The sequence below is a fragment of the Sander vitreus genome, chromosome 15 (assembly GCF_031162955.1).
Source record: "Sander vitreus isolate 19-12246 chromosome 15, sanVit1, whole genome shotgun sequence".
Classification (NCBI taxonomy): Eukaryota; Metazoa; Chordata; class Actinopteri; order Perciformes; family Percidae; genus Sander; species Sander vitreus.
The window spans coordinates 11015105-11034367 of NC_135869.1; the positions used below are offsets into that span (position 1 = coordinate 11015105).

General features: G+C 40.5%; 2 protein-coding genes across 2 annotated transcripts; both read left to right on the forward strand.

The window, feature by feature from the left end:
- Window positions 1–173: 173 nt before the first annotated feature.
- Window positions 174–7184, forward strand: slc35b1 (solute carrier family 35 member B1). Its single transcript, XM_078269125.1, has 9 exons — window positions 174–748; window positions 1750–1853; window positions 2103–2233; window positions 2340–2370; window positions 2734–2894; window positions 3035–3161; window positions 5668–5774; window positions 5914–6067; window positions 6502–7184. The coding sequence occupies exons 1-9, from the start codon at window positions 624–626 to the stop codon at window positions 6552–6554; spliced, it is 993 nt and encodes a 330-aa protein (XP_078125251.1). The 5' UTR covers window positions 174–623; the 3' UTR covers window positions 6555–7184.
- An 803-nt stretch (window positions 7185–7987) lies between these two features.
- ndufa4a (NDUFA4 mitochondrial complex associated a) lies at window positions 7988–11482 on the forward strand. Its single transcript, XM_078269126.1, has 4 exons — window positions 7988–8132; window positions 8793–8881; window positions 9134–9194; window positions 9618–11482. Exons 1-4 carry the CDS (start codon window positions 8091–8093, stop codon window positions 9672–9674), a joined length of 249 nt encoding a protein of 82 aa, XP_078125252.1. The 5' UTR covers window positions 7988–8090; the 3' UTR covers window positions 9675–11482.
- Window positions 11483–19263: the final 7781 nt, after the last annotated feature.

Here is a 19263-nt window from a genome sequence, read left to right on the forward strand (position 1 = left end):
GTTTAGTGTCTATACACACACACACACACACACACACACACACACACACACACACACACACACACACACACATGTATTTAAGTTCAAGATTTAATTTATTAAACTAATAACATAAAAATCTAATTGTTCAGGCATAGCTGTTGACACCACTGAGGTCCTTTCATAAAATCAATTTTCCTGACGCTACCTATGGACGCTACCGCTTTTTTCTCTACTAATTATAGTCTTTCATTTCTAAATGAAAATACGAACTGGACTCGCCTGACAGGACAGCTAACTTACAGAAACCCAGGTGGGAATGGGATGTTTATGATTTTACAGCTGTCCTGGAGGAGAAATTTAGATACATCAGAATGATACAAAACAAACAAATGACATGATATGTGAGTGTCTGTGCAGCTCCAGACAATTCAAGGTAACGTTACCGTTAGCGAGCTTTGGCAATTAACAATTTCTGTGCACAAGAAGGTTTGAAGGCAAAACCGTTACTACCACAGAAACACCTAACGTGAAAACGCGAGCACCATATACCGGCTCGCCTCATCGTGGAGCGGGACGTCGGTGTGAGGGGCGCGGGGAGCGGAGCGGTGTCGGTTAACATACCCGGGCTGTTGGACGATAGCATGGCTGCGGGAAAGGGAGCTGGGAAGCCTGCCTCGATGTGGGACAACATGCGGATACGGTTCATCGTTTGCTTCCTTGGTGTCTTCGTGTGTTACTTTTACTACGGAATATTACAAGAGACTATGTAAGTAACAGTTAGCTAGTTAACCTGCTTGGTTTATTTCACAGTTCTGTTCTGTGCCAAACTCCATTCAAAAATCCGCCAATTTTAATGGTGGCTTTCATGCCGACAGTTCCCGAATCAATACGAGCCATTATTTTTAATTTGACGTAGCTATATATAATGCACAACACAGTACAGCATATGCTAGTGCGTTACTAGCTAACTGTTAACTAACTGATTGCTAACTGTTCGTTAATGCAACGTCATCCGAGGTATTAACGTTGCCTTTACCAACGCAAAAAGGCAAATCTGACATTAAATTTTGTAATGGAGTTTGGCTTGACATTCTGGTCATATTATAGTGTATTGACCCATGCACCCTCTATTTATAGTTCACTCAAGTTGTGTCATTATTAGATAGATAGATAGATAGATAGATAGATAGATAGATAGATAGATATATCTATCTGATTAAATGTTTATTAACATTCGACTGTAAAAAAAATAAAATAAACGAGTAATTTGTGGTTCTCTATAAAAAGTGAATGAAATAAGGGGAGCTCAGTTTCTATTGCATGTCAAATACTGAGGCATGACACAGGTGGTATGTTGTCACTAACAGGGATCATATATGGTTTCAAAATGATTACTCGAAACTGGTGTCTCACCCAAGCAGCCCTTTCACAAACCTAAATGATTGACTTCCATTGTTATTAAACAACATCACTGTTTCCTATGAGTTCTTGGTGACGATTGCCCATTGACACCAGCAAGCAAGCTGCTAAAGATTCTTGCCCCCCTAACAAAATGTCACCACCACCAGCCCACCCTGTCAGTTGTAACTTAATGCATTATGGTCTCTCTTTTCTGGGGGGCCTTTTCATAGCTTGGGGACTCATGAGAGCACTCCACTTTTTAACATATAAACACCCATGCTTCTGCCAGGAATACCATTGTAGGTTACTTAAGATTGTCTGTGATCTGTTGCACTCAACACAGTGTTGTCTCTCTGACTCTTCCAGCACGCGAGGTGATTATGGACAGGGAGACCAACAGGAGAAGTTCAGATTTGCCCGGACATTGGTCCTTATCCAGTGTATTGTCAGTGCTCTGTTTGCTAAGATCTGTGAGTATGTGCTGCACACAAAAACCAATAGGCATGGAGAAAAAATGTGTATGTATCGTGATTTTTTTTGCCAACGATTTTTAAAATGGATTCTTTTCCCTAGAATGTTGATTTTCTATTTATTTATTTTTTTTACCAATGATTCACCTAAATATTTTCTGTTTGTACGGTACCGCTGACGGCGACTACATCATACCCGTACATATTTTTAATATATTTCTGAAGCCAGCTCTTCCTCTTTATTATCAGTGATCCAGTTTTTTGAGGGCTCCAAGCCGGATCACACCAAGAGCTGGCTCTATGGGCTGTGTTCCCTCTCTTATCTTGGAGCCATGGTGTCCAGTAACTCTGCCCTTCAGTATGTCAACTACCCCACACAGGTGAGTCTGCCCTTTTAGATAGGGCAGTGTTAGTTGGTTAACATGATTCTTATGGATTTATTAATGCTTGGTGCCATTGTATCCTAAAGCTATGTTTTTCTGATAGGTGTTGGGGAAATCCTGCAAGCCCATACCAGGTAAATCTGATAATATCACTTGTAGTTAGCCTTCTGCTTTCTGCCTACATACAAGAGTGATTCTGATATCGTTCTAAACTGATCAAGGACACATTGAATAAACAAATTCTTTTCACGTATTGAGTTGAGAGCACATATGGCAGGTTACAGTTTGTTCTGTTTGTACATGAAGGTTATATCTCACAGCTCACAGCTAGTTATCTCTTGTTACAAATAGAGAAACACACACACTTTCACAATTTTCCACTCTCAGGGGTAAAGGTCTGACATTGTGTCCAGGGTAGGATTACCTCAAACCCTAGAGATGTCTCCCTGGTATCCATTGTTAAAACCGTCCATCATACTGCTGTTGTGTTGTTGCAGTGATGATCCTCGGTGTGACAATACTAAGGAAGAAGTACCCACTGGCTAAGTATCTGTGTGTGCTGCTTATTGTGAGCGGTGTAGCGCTGTTCCTCTACAAACCCAACAAGAGCTCAGCTGTTGCAGATGACCATGTTTTTGGGTTTGGGGAGATTCTGTTGGTGAGTTAATATAGCTTTATGTTCCATCCATTTCACTTGCACCCTGATCCATCTGTGTCTTCCTACTGTAGCCATAGTTACTGTGACATTTCTATGGCATTTGTCTCATGGCTTGGATGGTGCATTTCGCTCTGTCGTAGCTGATCTCTCTGACATTGGACGGTTTGACTGGTGTGGCCCAGGACCACATGAGGGCTCGCTTCCAGACAAGTGCCAACCACATGATGCTGAACATCAACATGTGGTCCACTCTGGTGCTGGGACTAGGTGAGTCCAGCAACCATGCTCTTTGCCCAATTCTCGTCCAAATGAATATGTGCCGTGAAGTGCCAGGAAGCATGGAAGGCTTCATCCCAAACCAAAACTACACCGGGCCAATTGGCACACCTGCAGCCAGAGAGGAGAAACTAATCAGCAAAATTACCTTGATATGATTCAGTACTCCCAAAATATGGCCACATGAAACAGAAACACTGGTGCACTGAACGTCCTGTTGCGAAGCAACGGCAAATTGTCAGAGAACGCTAAAAGCAAAGATTTTAATATTTGTTAGGCTTTTTGATCATTTTCAAACCCCAAACTATTTAAAAATTGTTATTAAACTGATGTAGTGTTTGTATATCCTGCCATTTGGTGGCACATATTTGCTTGTTCTTGAGCTAAAACTTGTAATTGTCATATTGTGTTAACATGCTCACCAGTGCCACATTATACAGGTTACTTGGGTATTCTGCAGTTTTGCACATGTACTGTAAAATGTCTGACAAGACTGAAAAGGTCTAAAATAATCTTAAGTGAAGGCCCAGATTAATTAACATGTCTTGAATACAAGTTGAGGTATTTTATTACCGTGCTGGTGTATATGTCATATCACTTTATGGTGTTTTAGTATCAACAGCTGAATTATATCATTGCTGTAAAGTGTTACGTCATTATTACTTGTGTTGATTTGTAGGAACGCTGCTGGGATGCAGTAGCTAATCGCAGTCCGACTAAGTAAAAAAATAAATAAACAAGAGGCTCTTTAAGTAAAGCTGAACACTATTCTCTCAGGAGCCCAAAACTCATTAATTCAGTCAAATCAAAGTGTGCAGTGTTCTCTTTATAGATAATGAATCCTGCACCTCAAAGCCTGCAGTTCAGTGAGGAGGTTGCTGTAATATGCTGAAGAGTAAAGCACACAAAAATAATACAATTTAATGAGGTGCTTTCTAAGGTTAGGCACTTATGGGCTGTGAGATAACGATCAAAAGGTCAAAGCCAGTGTGAGAACTGAGAAACTCATTTTTTTAAGATTATTTTTTTGGGTATTTACGCCTTTAATGATTGGAAAGCAATGAAAGAGGGGGAAGACATGCAGGAAATCGTCCCGGGTCGGACTCAAACCCTGCACCTTATGCGTCGAGGCATGAACCTCTGTATACGTGCGCCCGCTCTACCGACTGAGCTATCCTGGCCGCAGAACTGAGAAACTCTTATCATTCTTATAGCTAAACTAATTGACAGTGCCTGCTAATTCTCTAGTAAGTGTCCATCTCTACTGCACATCTGCCTCCCTCTTTCATAGGACGCATTACATTAAAAAACATATTTTTTTCAAAGGTGATGAATTCAGTTCCAGGCTGCATTAAAATGCCTTTTAGAGGTCCTCAGGTTTAGTTTCTGCACACACCTAAAGACACTCCTGCTGCCTTTTATCAGAAGTCGAAAAGCTTTAAAGTGCTGGTATTTCCCCAGATGCAAAGGTATTCTTATACTTCCACTCCCACGAATGACACCTCCACACCAAGGCTTCATCTAACTGCTGTTACTGTATTACACCACTTGGTGATGCCGTATGCCCACACTATGATCTGATTGTCTTAGCACATCAGTGCCAAGGATAAGGCAACTACAGTCATGTGAAAAAATTATGCTAAAGTTGACTAAAAAGAGGAATAAATAAAATGTGTGTATATATTTATCTATCAATCATCTTTTGGAAATTGATCTTAATGCCTTAATTAAAAAACAAATGAGGAAAACTCCAACCTTTAAGGACACCAGTTTTGTTTGTGAATGAATAATGTATCATAAATAAATAAATGTTCTTCCTTAAAATACAGGGAGCATAAGTAAGTACACCACTATGTTAAATTCCCATAGAGGCAGGCAGATTAATATTTTTAAAAGCCAGTTACAGTTAAATTCCAGTTGGAATTAAAATAGCCTCACATCATCACATACCCTTCACCATACCTAGAGACTGGCATGGTTTTATTTCATGGTTAGCCTAATAGCTGGTTTGATTTGCATTGAGAGATGCTTTTATGGAAAGTACCCCATGCCAATCTCTAGGTATGGTGAAGGGTATGTGATGATGTGGGGCTATTTTAATTCCAAAGGCCAAGGGAACTTTATCAGGATGCATAGTATCCTGGATCCATGAAATAACTGGCCTTTAAAAATAAACATCTGCCTGCCTCTATGGTAATTTAACATAGGGTGTACTTACTTATGCTCCCTGTATTTTAAGGAAGAACATTTATTTATTTACGATACATTATTCATTCACAAACAAAATTGGTGTCCTTAAAGATTGGATTTTTCCTCAATTTTTTTAATTAAGGCATTAAGATCAATTTGCAAAAGATGATTTTTTATTTTTATTTCTCTTTTTAGTCAACTTTAGCATGGGTGTCCTAATTTTTTCACGTGACTGTATATGTAAGATTATGTTCAATTACTGAGTTGTTTTTGAAATTACATTTTCTGACTATTTTCTTCCTCTCAGCGGTATTGTGGACAGGGGAGGTATGGGAGTTCCTAAGATTTACTGAACGCCACCCGAGCATCATCTACAACATTCTTCTGTTTGGACTGACCAGTGCTTTAGGCCAGGTGGGTGGATGGATACCTGTATGAGATGATGGATGGTGTTGTGGTGTTCCCTTGGAAGAAATCCTTTTACTTTGATAAAAGATTTTGTCTAAAATCTAAATTACATTTCTTAATGTTTTTTTCTAAACTCCTTTACCAGACCTTCATCTTCATGACGGTGGTGTATTTTGGCCCTCTGACCTGCTCCATCGTCACCACCACGAGGAAGTTCTTCACCATCCTCGGCTCCGTTATTCTGTTTGGCAACGTCATGAGTATGATGCAGTGGCTTGGCACCATCCTGGTGTTCCTTGGTGAGAGTTAATTCTGGTTTAACACACTGTTGCCCTCTCTGCATTTTTCTCATTAATGCATTGTATCACTGAAAAATGTATGACTGACTATAACACTAGAAAATGCTTGCAAAAACATGGTTGAAGCCTTCAACTGTAGTCTGAGGCAGTTACTGTATGTGTTTGTTATTACAAACAATTAGGTCCAATTGGGGAATCCTTCCCACGCAAACGATTTGGTTGAGTGGTAAATTATGCATTGAGAGTACAGCTGAAGGGGAGTCAGTAAAATATAACACAGACATTGTTTTAAAAAGGTGGACTGCTCAAATTATTTGTTTTCACTGGCTAAATTGGTAATATTATTCGTTAAATCCTGAGTGTACAATCATTTCTGTTTAGCTGATAAGGCTTTCCTTTGCTCCTTAATCACACCTTTGGTTTTCTCTCTTTAGGTCTCGGATTTGATGCTAAATTTGGCAAAGTACCCAAGAAGACGACGCACTAAAACATCTGGAGCACACAAGAGAAAGACAAAAAACATTGCAAAAGGAAACACTCTATAGCCAGTATTTTATTTTCATAAGACGTCCTGCACAGGCATACTGTATGTGCCTATGATTTGTTTAAGTATGGTCAGATTTTTAACTTAACTGTATTTAAAAGAGAGTCCAGCTTCTGTTGTGTACTGTTGATATATCGAAGAGACACGTTTTACTTGGGATCAAGTCCTTACTGAACTTTGACCACAAGATACCACACTTTTGTGGGGGAATTTGGACTGACTGAAAGACTGGAAAATACTGTATTTAGACAAATCTTATGTTTCTAAAACCAGCTCACCTCCCTTGGGTGGAAATTAAAACCAAACAAGGCATAAGGCATATGTTTTCCATCATTTAACTCATGAACTTGCCACCCAGTAAGGCTTGGTTTACAAATTGTTGCTTGAATATGTGTAATTATCACATATGCAGTTTATTTCTTGGCAAACAATCAGCCAAGCATCATGCCATTTATCAAATATAAACTGTTGTATGTAGCCTGTTGTGTTTTGTCCAGTCTTACTATTGAACTGTTTTTACTTTTATTTTCTACAAGTTGAAAATTACTTGCCATAAAAAGGGAAATTGTGATATTTCATGGTGATTTACTTTTTATTGAACAGACTGCACTTGATTGGTTCAGTCAGTTGAGATACTCTGATTGGGTGATGCTTGGTGGAAATGACTGTAAAATAGCCAACAAACACTTACTAAAGCTACAAGGGAAAATAATTACCACCAGAAACGTATGGATCTGTTAGCCAACCAATTAAAAGTAGGAAAAGGAAACACCGCCCCCTGCTGTCACACTATAATATAGACAGTTCACCTGCTCACACTGATGCGAGACAGGAGCAGTGAACTATTTTATCTCCATCATGTCACTGACATAGCAATTCAATCGTTATTTATTTGTCATTGGATGCTGCCATTTTAATTATCTAAAGATAATTAAACTAATGCAGTATGAGATACAGTTCATCATACTACAACTAGATAAATAAAATGATCAGATGTAGCCACAGGGACGTTAGTGAAACAGGATTAAACACACATACATTATATACATTTAGAGTGTAACGGCTCATTAATGAGAAGACTATCTGTGTTACATGTAACGTTAGGTGTATGAATGGGTTTTGTTTTTGGGTTGAAATCTGTTGATTGTAGCAACATTTCAACCACTAGCTTTGCCAGTATAAAATACTGTTTGAAAATAAAAAATGAAGCGAAACATCAGCATATTGATGAAACTCTACAAAATGAATCGACATTTATTACATCCAGTATGACATAAAACCTCTACATCGTACACATAATAATTAATAATTACGTGTTTTCGCCAACGTCAGTCAGGCGTTATGCCTAGCATCCTGTCTGTGTTTCTTTGGCCTTTTTTCCGAGCTTGCTCGCAGATTAAATAGTGCGTTTTGGCAAGACTACGGACAGTCTTATTACCCGTTTATTTCTGCTCAAAGTTGTCCCTCGCTAACGTCGAAATGCTCGCTACAATGCGCAAACAGCTTAGAAGCCACCCAGCTGTAAGTATAGCCCGGTTATATCCACTAAAGATTCATGTTAGAGGTTTTAAACCTTGATCTGGGAATTTGTGTTGCTAACTTAACCTAGCTAAACTAGTTAGCTAGCTTCAGCAAGCTAGCTAGCTAGTAGTCTTGACTTTGACCCCTCTGACTTTGAGAAGTTATGTTAAATATGAAAATATGCTTTACTGTTTATTTTATTCTGCAGCAATTATAGAGTAACACACGGTTTCCCAATGTAGCAAGCGCCAAGACCTTTGACAGATTATGTTTTGGAGTCAAATCAGGTCACAGCTTCACCCACAAGACGATAGCAACTAGCCGAGAAGAGGGTCTGCTGTGCTGAAAAAAGCAACTTGTGCTAACGTTACTCGTTAGCTGGCTAGGTAGCGTTAGCAACTAGCATTTCTAAGTGTTTACTAGAACTTTTTCAAGTTTATTCTGTACAGTTTATTTGACTTGAGTAAGTTATCTTAGTCAATAAGCGGTGACTGAAGGAAAGTTGTACACATTTTATGTGCAACGGTCAGTTTTAATGCTGTTTTGCAGGGCAGTGTTTTCTGTTTACACAAGATGTGAGCAGGCTCCGTGTGTTTAGCTTCTTCCTTGAGCTGTGACGGTTTGCCTTTATGTTGATGAAGGTTTCTTTGTCACCTACAGCTGATCCCCCTTTTATTCTTCATCGGTGGAGGGGCAGCAATGTCCATGATGTACCTCGCTCGTCTGGCCTTGAGAAACCCTGATGTCAGGTGAGGACTCTAGTCATGACACAGGAATTCTTTTTGTGGCTTTAATTCTACTTTTTTGTTGTTGTTGCCCTTTTCCAAAATAGCAAATGGGGTGGATGGGGAGTGCATGTTATCTGCATATATTAAGATTTGCTGACAGCTGTTCAAGTACTCAACAACTCAAGTAAATATGTTTTTTCGCCCATGACTGTCTGTCAAGTTACAGTCTCTGTTGATTAATCTTTCATAATGTGTACCTGATTTCTCCTCCAGCTGGGATCGCAAGAACAACCCAGAGCCCTGGAACAAGTTGGCCCCAACTGATCAGTACAAGGTGTGCCTTAGTCACCTCCTTCAGAAATCTTAATTATCATGATGTGTTCCAGTCTTGATTTGTCTTTGCTGAAGCGTAGGTGGTTATATTCAGGGTTTACAGTATGGATCTTTGCCAGACTAGTTGCTGAGCCATGGATTATTCCATCAGTTGAATTAATCAAATGACATAATCTGGTTAACGCTGACTTGTAGTAACAAATCCGATCATATCATTAACTGCTCACACTTGATCAAAAGTAAAAGGAGTTTCCAGAGGACAACAAGAAGGCTAAAGTATTCCATATACTTTATTATGAGACCATTTTATGAATCACCTTTTGAAACTGAATGATTCTGTAACATGGATGGAAATTACTGCATTATGTTGTGCATTTTTTGTGAAATATCTGTTCTTGAGTAAAGATTTGTTTTGTATTCTCAGTTTTACGCAGTTAACTTGGACTACAGCAAGCTGAAGAAGCAGGGCCCTGATTTCTAATCAGCTAGAACAAACAAACCACAAAGATGAGCTGATCCGCACAGACCCATTTGGAACTTCCTCACAACAACCTGAGGGATGCAGAGGCTAAACCCGCACAATGAATCATATTTAAGTTTCCTCATTGCATTCTATTGGCATTTGGAAGCCATGTCTCTTATTTCTCGTTTTTGATGGTCATCAATAAAGTGAGAGTCTCTTCTCCTCCATATAGGAAAAAAAAAAAACCCTGTTTCATTTATTCTGATTTTATTTTTGGGCACTTTGAGTTCCATGTCATTGATCTTGGTTCATGTCTTAATTTGTGTTGTCACTTTAAGGCATCAAACGTATACATATTTACATGACCACCCTCCACACTGTGTTTACAGTTACGTCATGCTCTGCTGTTACTATATGGGCTGGGCTTTCACCTTATTTCACCTTGTCCTGCCTTCACCCAGCTGCTGGTGAGTTATGTACTACTCTTCTTGGCTGCTATCCAGTCTTTTGGTATGGCGGGAGCAGACTTTAACCTGGTCACATTTGAGCAGTGGGCTCCCTCTGGTGGCAGCTGTAGCAGTCCGGTCGTTGTGATGAAACCTCATCAGTATTTAGTCCGGTTTACGAGGCCTACCACCTGCCCCTTGCTTTTTTTAAGATTATTGTTTGGGCCTTTATTTTTGACATCACAGCTAAAGACATTAAAGGGGAGAGAGAGGGGGAATGACCTGCAGCAAAGGGCAGCAGGTCAGAGTCGAACCTGGGTCCCCTGTGTCGAGGAGTAAACCTCTATATATGGGCACCCGCTCTACCAGCTGAACTATCCGGGCGCTCTGCCCTGTGCCTTTTTATAATGCAAATGTGTTTAAGCATCAGAAGTGCTGTTCAAAGGGAAGAACGACAGAACATGGCTCTCTCCCTGCAAAGGTCGACTTGTGTTTGTTTAAAGCAATAACCTGTTCATGTGTAACACTCACACACCCACACTGAGTGGTGGAAACAGTGGTAGGACATGTGGAGGTGTTTCTCCTTATAGAATGCCATCACTCTCAGCCAGATGAGTATGTAAATGTCAACAGGTCGGGCTGGTCCATATGCAGCTCAGGGAAAATGCAACCAGGATAAGCCGCCAACGCAGTGCAGAAAATGTCAAGGAGATCTTCGTATTTGAAAAGAAGCCCACATCTAAATCTTCACCCACCCTCTCCACGACTGAAGCACTCGCATATGTCTTTTTCTTCACCTGGGGAAATAAGAATTAACTTCTGGTACAGCATGTAGCCATGCTTCATTTTGGAACATTTGAGTTGTTTTCAGTTAAAAGTAATAATAGTCCTTGAGATTGGAAGTAACACAAAAGTTCCTTTATTTTCATGAGCTCAATTATTTGTTGATGTAACCTGTGGTTTTCATCTTAATGGAAGCAAAATGAGAGCAAGTGACATGCTGTGGCTGAATGTTTGAGGGTGACAAAAAACACAAAATGAATGAATCATTTTCAGATAAAACTTTTTTTCTGCCTTAGTTCAAGCTACCACTGCAGAGTGGCAACAAAACTAATTGATTCCATCGTGAAATGTGAAAAGGTCGAGGTTTCCTGGATTTACTTGATTCATTATTGTAATAAACAGTTAAATTGCAAAAAGAAACATCTCGGAATTAAAGTCAACGCAAAGTTGGCCATCTAGCGTCTGTACAGTACAGAAAATCTTGCAAATCAGGGCTTTGATATACTTTCAAAACCTTACAAATGTTTAGATGTTTTTCATCTGTGATTTTATAAGTCATTATTGCTACAACTGAAGAATAAAATGCCTTGAAATGAAGTCTGTTGTTGTCATGGCTGTTGAAATCAACAAGGCGAGTGACTGTGACGCTGTACTTCAAAACGCTAACATGCTCACAATGAAAATGCTAACATGGTGATGTTTAACTGGTGTATGTTTACTATGTTCACCATCTTAGTTTAGCATGTTAGCATGCTAACATTTGCCAATTAGCACTAAACACAAAGTACAGCTGAACCTAATGGGAATGCCTTTAGTTAGTTAGCAAGTATTTAGTCATAAACCAAAGGCTTCGGCACTAGATGGATAGTTAAGGGATCAGCAAGAGGGGAGCGTAATGTCTGTATCAAATCAGGAAAAGTACGAGGAGCAGTAGGATACATCCTCTGGGGATCATGAATGTCTGCAGAAAATTCTGTGTCAATCCATCTAATAGTTGTAGACATATTTCAGTCTGGACTACAGTGGTGGACCGATCAACATTGTTTTATGTAGACGTTACAATGAATTTGTAGAGTCATAAGGACTGCCTTTATTTGTTTTTGCATTTGGCCTGAGAGATGTTGATTCAGGAGTATAAAGCATTACAGAGAAAATGAATTAACCTTGCACATGTTCAGTGTTTTGTTGCCCGACATTAAAGCTCTGTAGCCACTGTCCAGGCTTTCCTACAGTCAACAGTCAACAAGGTCAGCTTTTGACAGACAGCTTGAGAGTTCAGAGTTCAAATGGCTTCCTGGCATTGAATTCTCTGAGGCCACTGGCTGAACACAACTGTAGAACTAATCTGACCTGCATCTTTACCCTCCTCCTCCTGACCCCTCGACCCCTCTGTTGAATCCAGCTCTTTTCTGCAACACTGCGAAGGTAACATTGAAAAAATAACGAGGGAAAGACTTGTGAGGCGAGGCGTAAGGCGATTTCTGCAGCAAATTGTTTTCTAAAGGTCATGCCAAAGGTCAGGCAGTCCAGAAACGGGGAGAGTGCAGAGAATCCTGCACCATTCATACTAACAAAGTCTTTACTACAGCATCTTCATAGTGCCTGTGAAAAGTTTCAATGTGTGTTCAAACGAAGGAGTGATAAATAAACGTGTCATCTTACACCCGCATCCACGCACAGATGTCTTGGTTGCTTAGTAATATTGTTTTCTTATAAAAACCCACATTATATAGTTGAAATTCAAGGCATTTTATTGTCATTGCCCTCCATAATATGGCAGCTGTGATTTTCCATTAATGACAGTGAAGTGCTCATAAAGCTTATGCAACGCTGACCAAGTACAGTCTGTCAGCGGCAGCTAGACTCCTGTGTTATCTTTTCAAGTATTTTTATCTTGAGTAGGTCTACTCTAATTTTATCGCGCGATTGGAGTGAAGATTGAAGATTATGCAGAAACAGATGACATTTAGCTTGCTGAAATTACTGCTTTTTTATCATTTATAAGAACCATCGCTGGCTAGAAAATAATGTGCAGTGTTTTTCATTTTTTTCCTTGACAGCTTTTTTCCCCCACAGAAGTGATGTTACTGACTTTATATGGGTTTTTTACATACGTTCTGCTGCTTTAAAATCCATTGACCTTTTTGTTACAACAAGCTGCAAACCTTCACATATTATCTCTTGTAAAGTTGGGTTTTTTTTTCAAATAGTTGCTTTTTTTTATGCATTTCACCGCTCTCATCAGTCTCATTTCCAGCTGCAACAGGCGGTTGTTTTCAGCAAACTGATACTGAACTGAACAGATACAGAGCAACATTATGATTCATTTGTTTCTGGCCATCTGGTGAATGTAAGTCCAATATTCACTCTCTTTTTTTAAGTGCTGCAGGTAGTGCACATGTGGACAGTTTGCTGAAGACAACCGCCTGTTGCAGCTGGAAATGAGATTGATGAGAGCGGTGAAAGTGAACCAAAACAGTGAAGTTGTGTTAAGATTGATTCATCGTTTTTTTTTGTCTGTTTTAAAATCTTATTTATGAAATGTATATATTGAATGTTTATATATATATATATTTTTTCTTTGGTAAACTAGATTCCAAAACGTGATTCAAATTGCTTTAGCCATAATTAATCAACCAAATTAAATCACACATTTAGAAACTTTCCATTGGCGCCTCCAGACATACACAAAACAGTGCTGATGCATCATGTTATCATACAGCGTGGGCTGTTAGTAATATCTCCTCCACTTTACAGCTCCTCTTGTCACTAAACACTAAAAGATTATGTCACCTTATCTTTCTTTAATTCCTGTTTTTACTCCCTGTGAACTTCAGATCTGCAGATGATAATTGTTCTGTGCTGTCTCAATTAAACACAGAGGACAGAAAAGTTCAATAACATGGCCACAAATGAATACACCCTCTTCAATTTATTATTTTACCAGTGATCTGAACCCAAGAGAAGAAAGTCATTGCTTTCATCCACTGTTGTCTTCAGTGTCAATATTGCCTCTGTAATGCCTTAGTTACCTCTCAATTATATCTCTATTTTCTAAGTCTGACACATACACAGACATACACACTTACAGATGCATTGCTGTGGGAATAAACTGCTTTCCCCTCCTCTGCTGTGAGCTGTGTTGAGTAATGAGTAAAAGCCTTTCTCCCTGTGATTCTCGCAGAGGGAGTGTCTCTCATTTTTTGCCATTTGGTGCTCAACTCTGAGCTGCTCGGCACTCTTTCCCTCTGTGTTTCACCCCTTCGTTGTCCTTTCTTTCTTCTTCTTTCAAGAGTTATCCAGTTTCATGAAGCCCAGACGTGGACACACACTTCTTCTGCATCATATAAGTTTTATTCCAACAAAATCACATTGATCCTTGAGCTTGCACATTCAGAATGACAAAGTGCCATTTGCAGCAGATGCACAAAAAGGTCAGGGTTGTCGATGTATTTCTGCATGAAGGATTGAGTAAGGACGCTGCAATTTAACAGCCATTTCAACAGGAATACCACAGGAATTAATCATCTCCGATACCTCAGGGACAGAGAAGCTGTGCGAGCATGCTTTATGTGGTGTTTCAAAGCATGCATCACTCACTTTGCAGCCAATTCAGTGCTGGGCTGGCTGGATGGTTAGATATTGTCTCATAAATACAAGGTCTCACATTTGATCTCTGAAACAATCAGGGTGTCTTGTTAAAGTGTCCTTGAGCAAGACAGCGAAGGCCTTGGGATAGATTGTCAAACAAATGAAATGTCTGAAATAAAAAAGGAAGTTAAAGAGCAACATCTAATGTGTCTCTTAATGCTTTATGAGGATAGAAATATATGAAGATTTACATGTTACAAAAAGTAGCAGACACGCCAGATCCAAGTTCCCATCATCATTGGCATCTGTGTTTTGATGAAGACATTTTTTCTTCTTCCTTTTTGCATCCATGGTAGGAAAGCAGGTCAAAATTTAAATAGCTGAAAATAGAACATCTGGCTGGGCCTTGTCAGTCAGCAGTGCGTAATGAAATATGGAAATTGGGGCGCTCTTCAAAGAGATGTGGGCCTCTGGGTGCCGTCCTGGGTCTCCAGCAGGCCCCTCAAATGCCCCAGCGGAGCCCCGCCCCTCCGAAACGTGTGCTACATTTCCAGGTGCTGCCGCCGCGGCCCAGTCCGCCGCCAGTGCCAGCTCGTTAGCACTCACAGCCTGGTGGAGCTGGCAGCTGGCATCATTAAACTTCAAACCGGCTTTCGACCCGGGGTGCCGCTGCGGGGAGAGACCGCCCGCTCATTCGCCTGCCAACAGCTGATTAGAGCCATGCTGACACCAAGCAACCAGACTCCATCCACACACTATCCAAACAGCATATCCACACACCACCAAACACACCACAAACAATCCAAACATCAACCTCTGAGGACTAACTAGTGGCCGTGACACCAGTCTGTCCCACAGTCCTCCAGAACCATGTCTTAGCCTGATTGAGAATCATTTAAGTTTTGGCAGTTTTGATCTGTATGAAGAAGAGTAAAATCAATTTGGAAGCAGTAGGCTATATAAAAAAAATATTCCATTGCATTCAAACTCAGGTCAATGCGCATCTGTACAAAGACACGTTTGGTGACAAGAAGCAAAACTGTCCTAAAACCAAAAGCTTCCATGTTCATTCTGAGAAACAGTAAATACACTCAAATGGCAAAAATGTAGGCCTACTTTTAATAAGAGTCAAGTTAGAGAGAGTTAGAGAAGATCAATTCAATTAGATCAATAATATTAGCTTAGCACAAAGACTGGAAACAGCTACCCTGGCTCTGTTCAAAGGTAACAAAATTCACCTAGCAACACCTCTAAAGCTCAATAATTAGCATGTTATATCTTGTTTGTTTAGTCCGTTTAAAACCCAAAGTGTATCAACAGCACGTTGTGGTTTTACGGAGGTTTACGCCCCTTCTGAAGTCTCTGCAACCTTGCAGCGATGACAAGACTTTAGGAAGTCGCTGCTTCGGGTGCTCCACCTTTCAGGTTTGCTGTTTTCCCTGTGTTTCTGTCTTTGTGCTAAGCTAAGCTAGCCGCCATATTTAACAGATACAGTACGAGAGTGTTATCTGTCTTCTCATCTAACTCTTGGCAAGAAAGCGAATAAGCACATTTCTCAAAATGAAGAATTGACATTTTGGGAAACTGAACCCTTTGTCTCCTGAAATTTGGCTGATAAAAGTCGGATTGGAAGCACATGCAGGACCTTTTTCATATTTTGGTCTCTTTCCTCCATCCACTTATCACTATGACCTCTATATCCCTGACCATGCAGTTCACACAACATTATTCTTTTTTTTGTTCTTCCAAATGTCACTTTTTGGGGCATCACTTTACAAAAACATATCATTCCTCACCAAAACTTCCAAAGCAACCTTTATTGATTTCATATTAAGGATAAAACTGAACACCAACAGACTTGCACAATGTTTTGTTGTTGTGATAAAATATTAGATATAATTCACCAAATGCACTGAACATGATCCCTGAATGCTCTTCTGATATGATTTTCTTTACAGATATTGCCTCCAAATAGATTGTTTGCCATTTTCTCTCATTCTTTGCCTTCCATTCAAATGATGAAACAAGATTTAATTTGCACTCAATCAGACTCAGGAATGGCAGAGCGCCCATATCTCGCCAACCTCCAGTGACGCACATGAACAGTGGTCCCACTGGAGCCCAAACTGGTTCAAGCTCCATTATCATCCTTTTGTTTCCTCACGTCTGTTCTTTTTTTCCTTCCACATTGCTGGGCATAAGCAGAGACTTGGTAATTTCCACTCTGATTGAGTCATGAATGATAATGGCTTGATTATTTGGCGAAAATTGGTCTCTTTAGATTCATTTCATGTCTGGTGATAATTGAGAAGCTTTGTCCGTCTAGATAATACCAAACCACTGGACTGACTGCCTTTACACATTTCTCAGTCAATTCTTTGGGCCATTGGAAACTCATTTAATTTTTTGTGCGGTGGGAAAATATCCAGATTATTTCCATTAAATCAATGTATTTCAATACCGCAAGGCTTTAAAGGAAACCTAAAAGGCAATGCAAGAAACCTCTAAGTCTATACCCTCCTGTGAGTATAGACTCATATAGACTCCCATGATACCTTGCAGTTTCTTTAGAGACCTCTCAAGGAATTTTGTCCCTCCCTTTGGGCTCCAGGTTGTCTTTGAATTGTCCACTCTGTCACTCTCTAGAGCAACAGCCTGAAGTACGCCACTGTCACTTCTTTACAGTAAAATACCAGATACAAGAAACCTATTTAAATATTGATAACTACCTTGGGATTTAGTCCGATTTGTTTATCACTGAAAGGAAGCTTTTGCTACGACCATAACTTTCTTCCTGAATGGCAGATAATCCATTAATGTACTCTAAAGGCACCTCTGGGAGCAGCTTGGAGGAGAAACAGCCCAGTTATGCTGCTTTTAGAGAGATTAACTTAGTCATAATTCAGCTCTACCTTTTAATGAAACAGACTATCAAGGCTGATATGAGCTACTACAACGATTACATTTTAGAATGTTCTCCTTTCTCCTTCATTTGGACCAGCTCCTTTTAACGAGAGCTGTGTGCATTGTTGGAAAAAATGAGCGGGGGGTTAATAGGAGGTCCAGTAGAACAACTAGTGTGGGTGGCTCGCTTCTTAAGGGATCCCTAATGAGCTGGCAGTGCTTCTTTAGAGACTTCAATCATTGATTTATCACCAAACCAGTGACATAAAGGTCACCAAGCCAGTGTGACAGAATTCAGGACTTTGGGGTTTGACACAACCTTTTGACCTCCACCATGCATCATGATGCTTTTTGTATCATGCTATCACACAGTCCACATGCATCACTATACATCCAAAGCACTCCCTAGGGATAATACAGCTTCACATCAATAAGTACGACATATTCAATTTGGCACCTCTCTATCTCATTGAAAAACGAGCCGCTTACATGAAGCCTCCAGTCTTGATCATTTCAAAGCTGGCATCGCTGAGAGACCTTGAGAGGGCATGTTTTTGTCTGAATAAAGAAAAGCCTCTGCTCAGACTTCAAAGCAAACATGTAGTTGTTGCTTACGTCCACGGGGAGGCAGCACAGTGTTTGTGGGAGAAAGATGCAGCAGGGCGACCCCTCTCTGTAAAGCAGTTGACCCTTGTGGCGGTGGAGGTCCGGGTGCAGGGCGCTGCCCCCATTTTCCCCTGGCACCGTGCCATCAGGTCGGGGCGGTAGAGAGCTGGGCAGACTGAAGAAGCAGTGCTGGGACCAGAGCAGAACTCGGACTCCATCTGTTGCTTTCTCCACAGTGGAGAAGAGGGAGACGGGGAGAGACAGGTGGGCCCACCCCCTACCAGCTGGCACTGCAACCAGCATCTGCCCACAGCCAAGGCAACTTTCCTTTCTCCTCGTCGTCACCCATCAGACAGCTCATAGTCCTTTACTCTCAGCCTTTTCCTTCACTCATCCCTCAACCTTCTACACTTCTTTTAGGTGCTTGTGGACCAGCAAAATGAGGAGTACTTACGTTTCAGCACACTTCTACGCTATTCTGATCAGATTTGACTCTACTACCTGCTGTTCCACTACTGCTGCTGCCTTCAGTCCACAGTTCCACAATTCAATACTAAATCAATAACAGCCAAAAAAAAGGAGTATGTGAGGGGTCTGCAGAGGAATGTAAACAGAAGTATGTATATTTAGTAAACAGACACAGAGAGAAATCTGACCAGCAGTCCATGTTTTAAAGTTAGAGAGGGGTCCGGTTCTTTCTGGAAGTTTTTTTATTTAGGGGCATTTAATGCCTTTTATTAGGGAGTCAGGAGGTAGAGAGGAGGCAAGAAATGAGGAGAGAAAGATGGGGAATAACATGCATCAAATGTCCCTAGCCAGAATCTAACTGGGATCACAGAAAATGGTTAGTGCCCCAGGCCATGGGGGGCCCTCCAAAAGCTTGTTTTTGAGAGTCTCTTAACCTCATTTTCATCCAGGTGTTATTGAATCTACTTTGAAAAACCATTCAAAAGATAATTGGGCCTTATTTTTTCCAGCTATAGCTAACATGGCAATTTAAAATGTCATTGCTTACTTCACTGTAGAGCTTTACACAGCACCAAGTCTGTGTGAAGCCCTCACCTGACACACAATGTGGAGTGGGGTCCACTTAGGGCCCCCAAAACTCTAGTCCTGACCCTGGAATGTACTGTATGTCACAATGAGCTGGGCCTACAGGGGGCGGTATAACCTCTCTGAATGTATCACTAAAATAAGTGCTCTTTTGACACATTAACGTCAGCTAACCCAGGACACATGGACTCAGGATTAGCTTGCTAGGTAATTAGGACTACAGT

Bases quoted from the DNA above. Each gene is read 5' to 3' on its own strand.
- slc35b1 (XM_078269125.1), top strand. From the start codon at position 624: ATGGCTGCGGGAAAGGGAGCTGGGAAGCCTGCCTCGATGTGGGACAAC. The intron at 1,854-2,102 runs GTGAGTATGTGC...CTTTATTATCAG, and splicing joins TGCTCTGTTTGCTAAGATCT to TGATCCAGTTTTTTGAGGGC. The intron at 5,775-5,913 runs GTGGGTGGATGG...CTCCTTTACCAG, and splicing joins TGACCAGTGCTTTAGGCCAG to ACCTTCATCTTCATGACGGT.
- ndufa4a (XM_078269126.1), top strand. From the start codon at position 8,091: ATGCTCGCTACAATGCGCAAACAGCTTAGAAGCCACCCAGCT. The intron at 8,133-8,792 runs GTAAGTATAGCC...TGTCACCTACAG, and splicing joins AGCTTAGAAGCCACCCAGCT to CTGATCCCCCTTTTATTCTT. The intron at 9,195-9,617 runs GTGTGCCTTAGT...TTGTATTCTCAG, and splicing joins CCCCAACTGATCAGTACAAG to TTTTACGCAGTTAACTTGGA.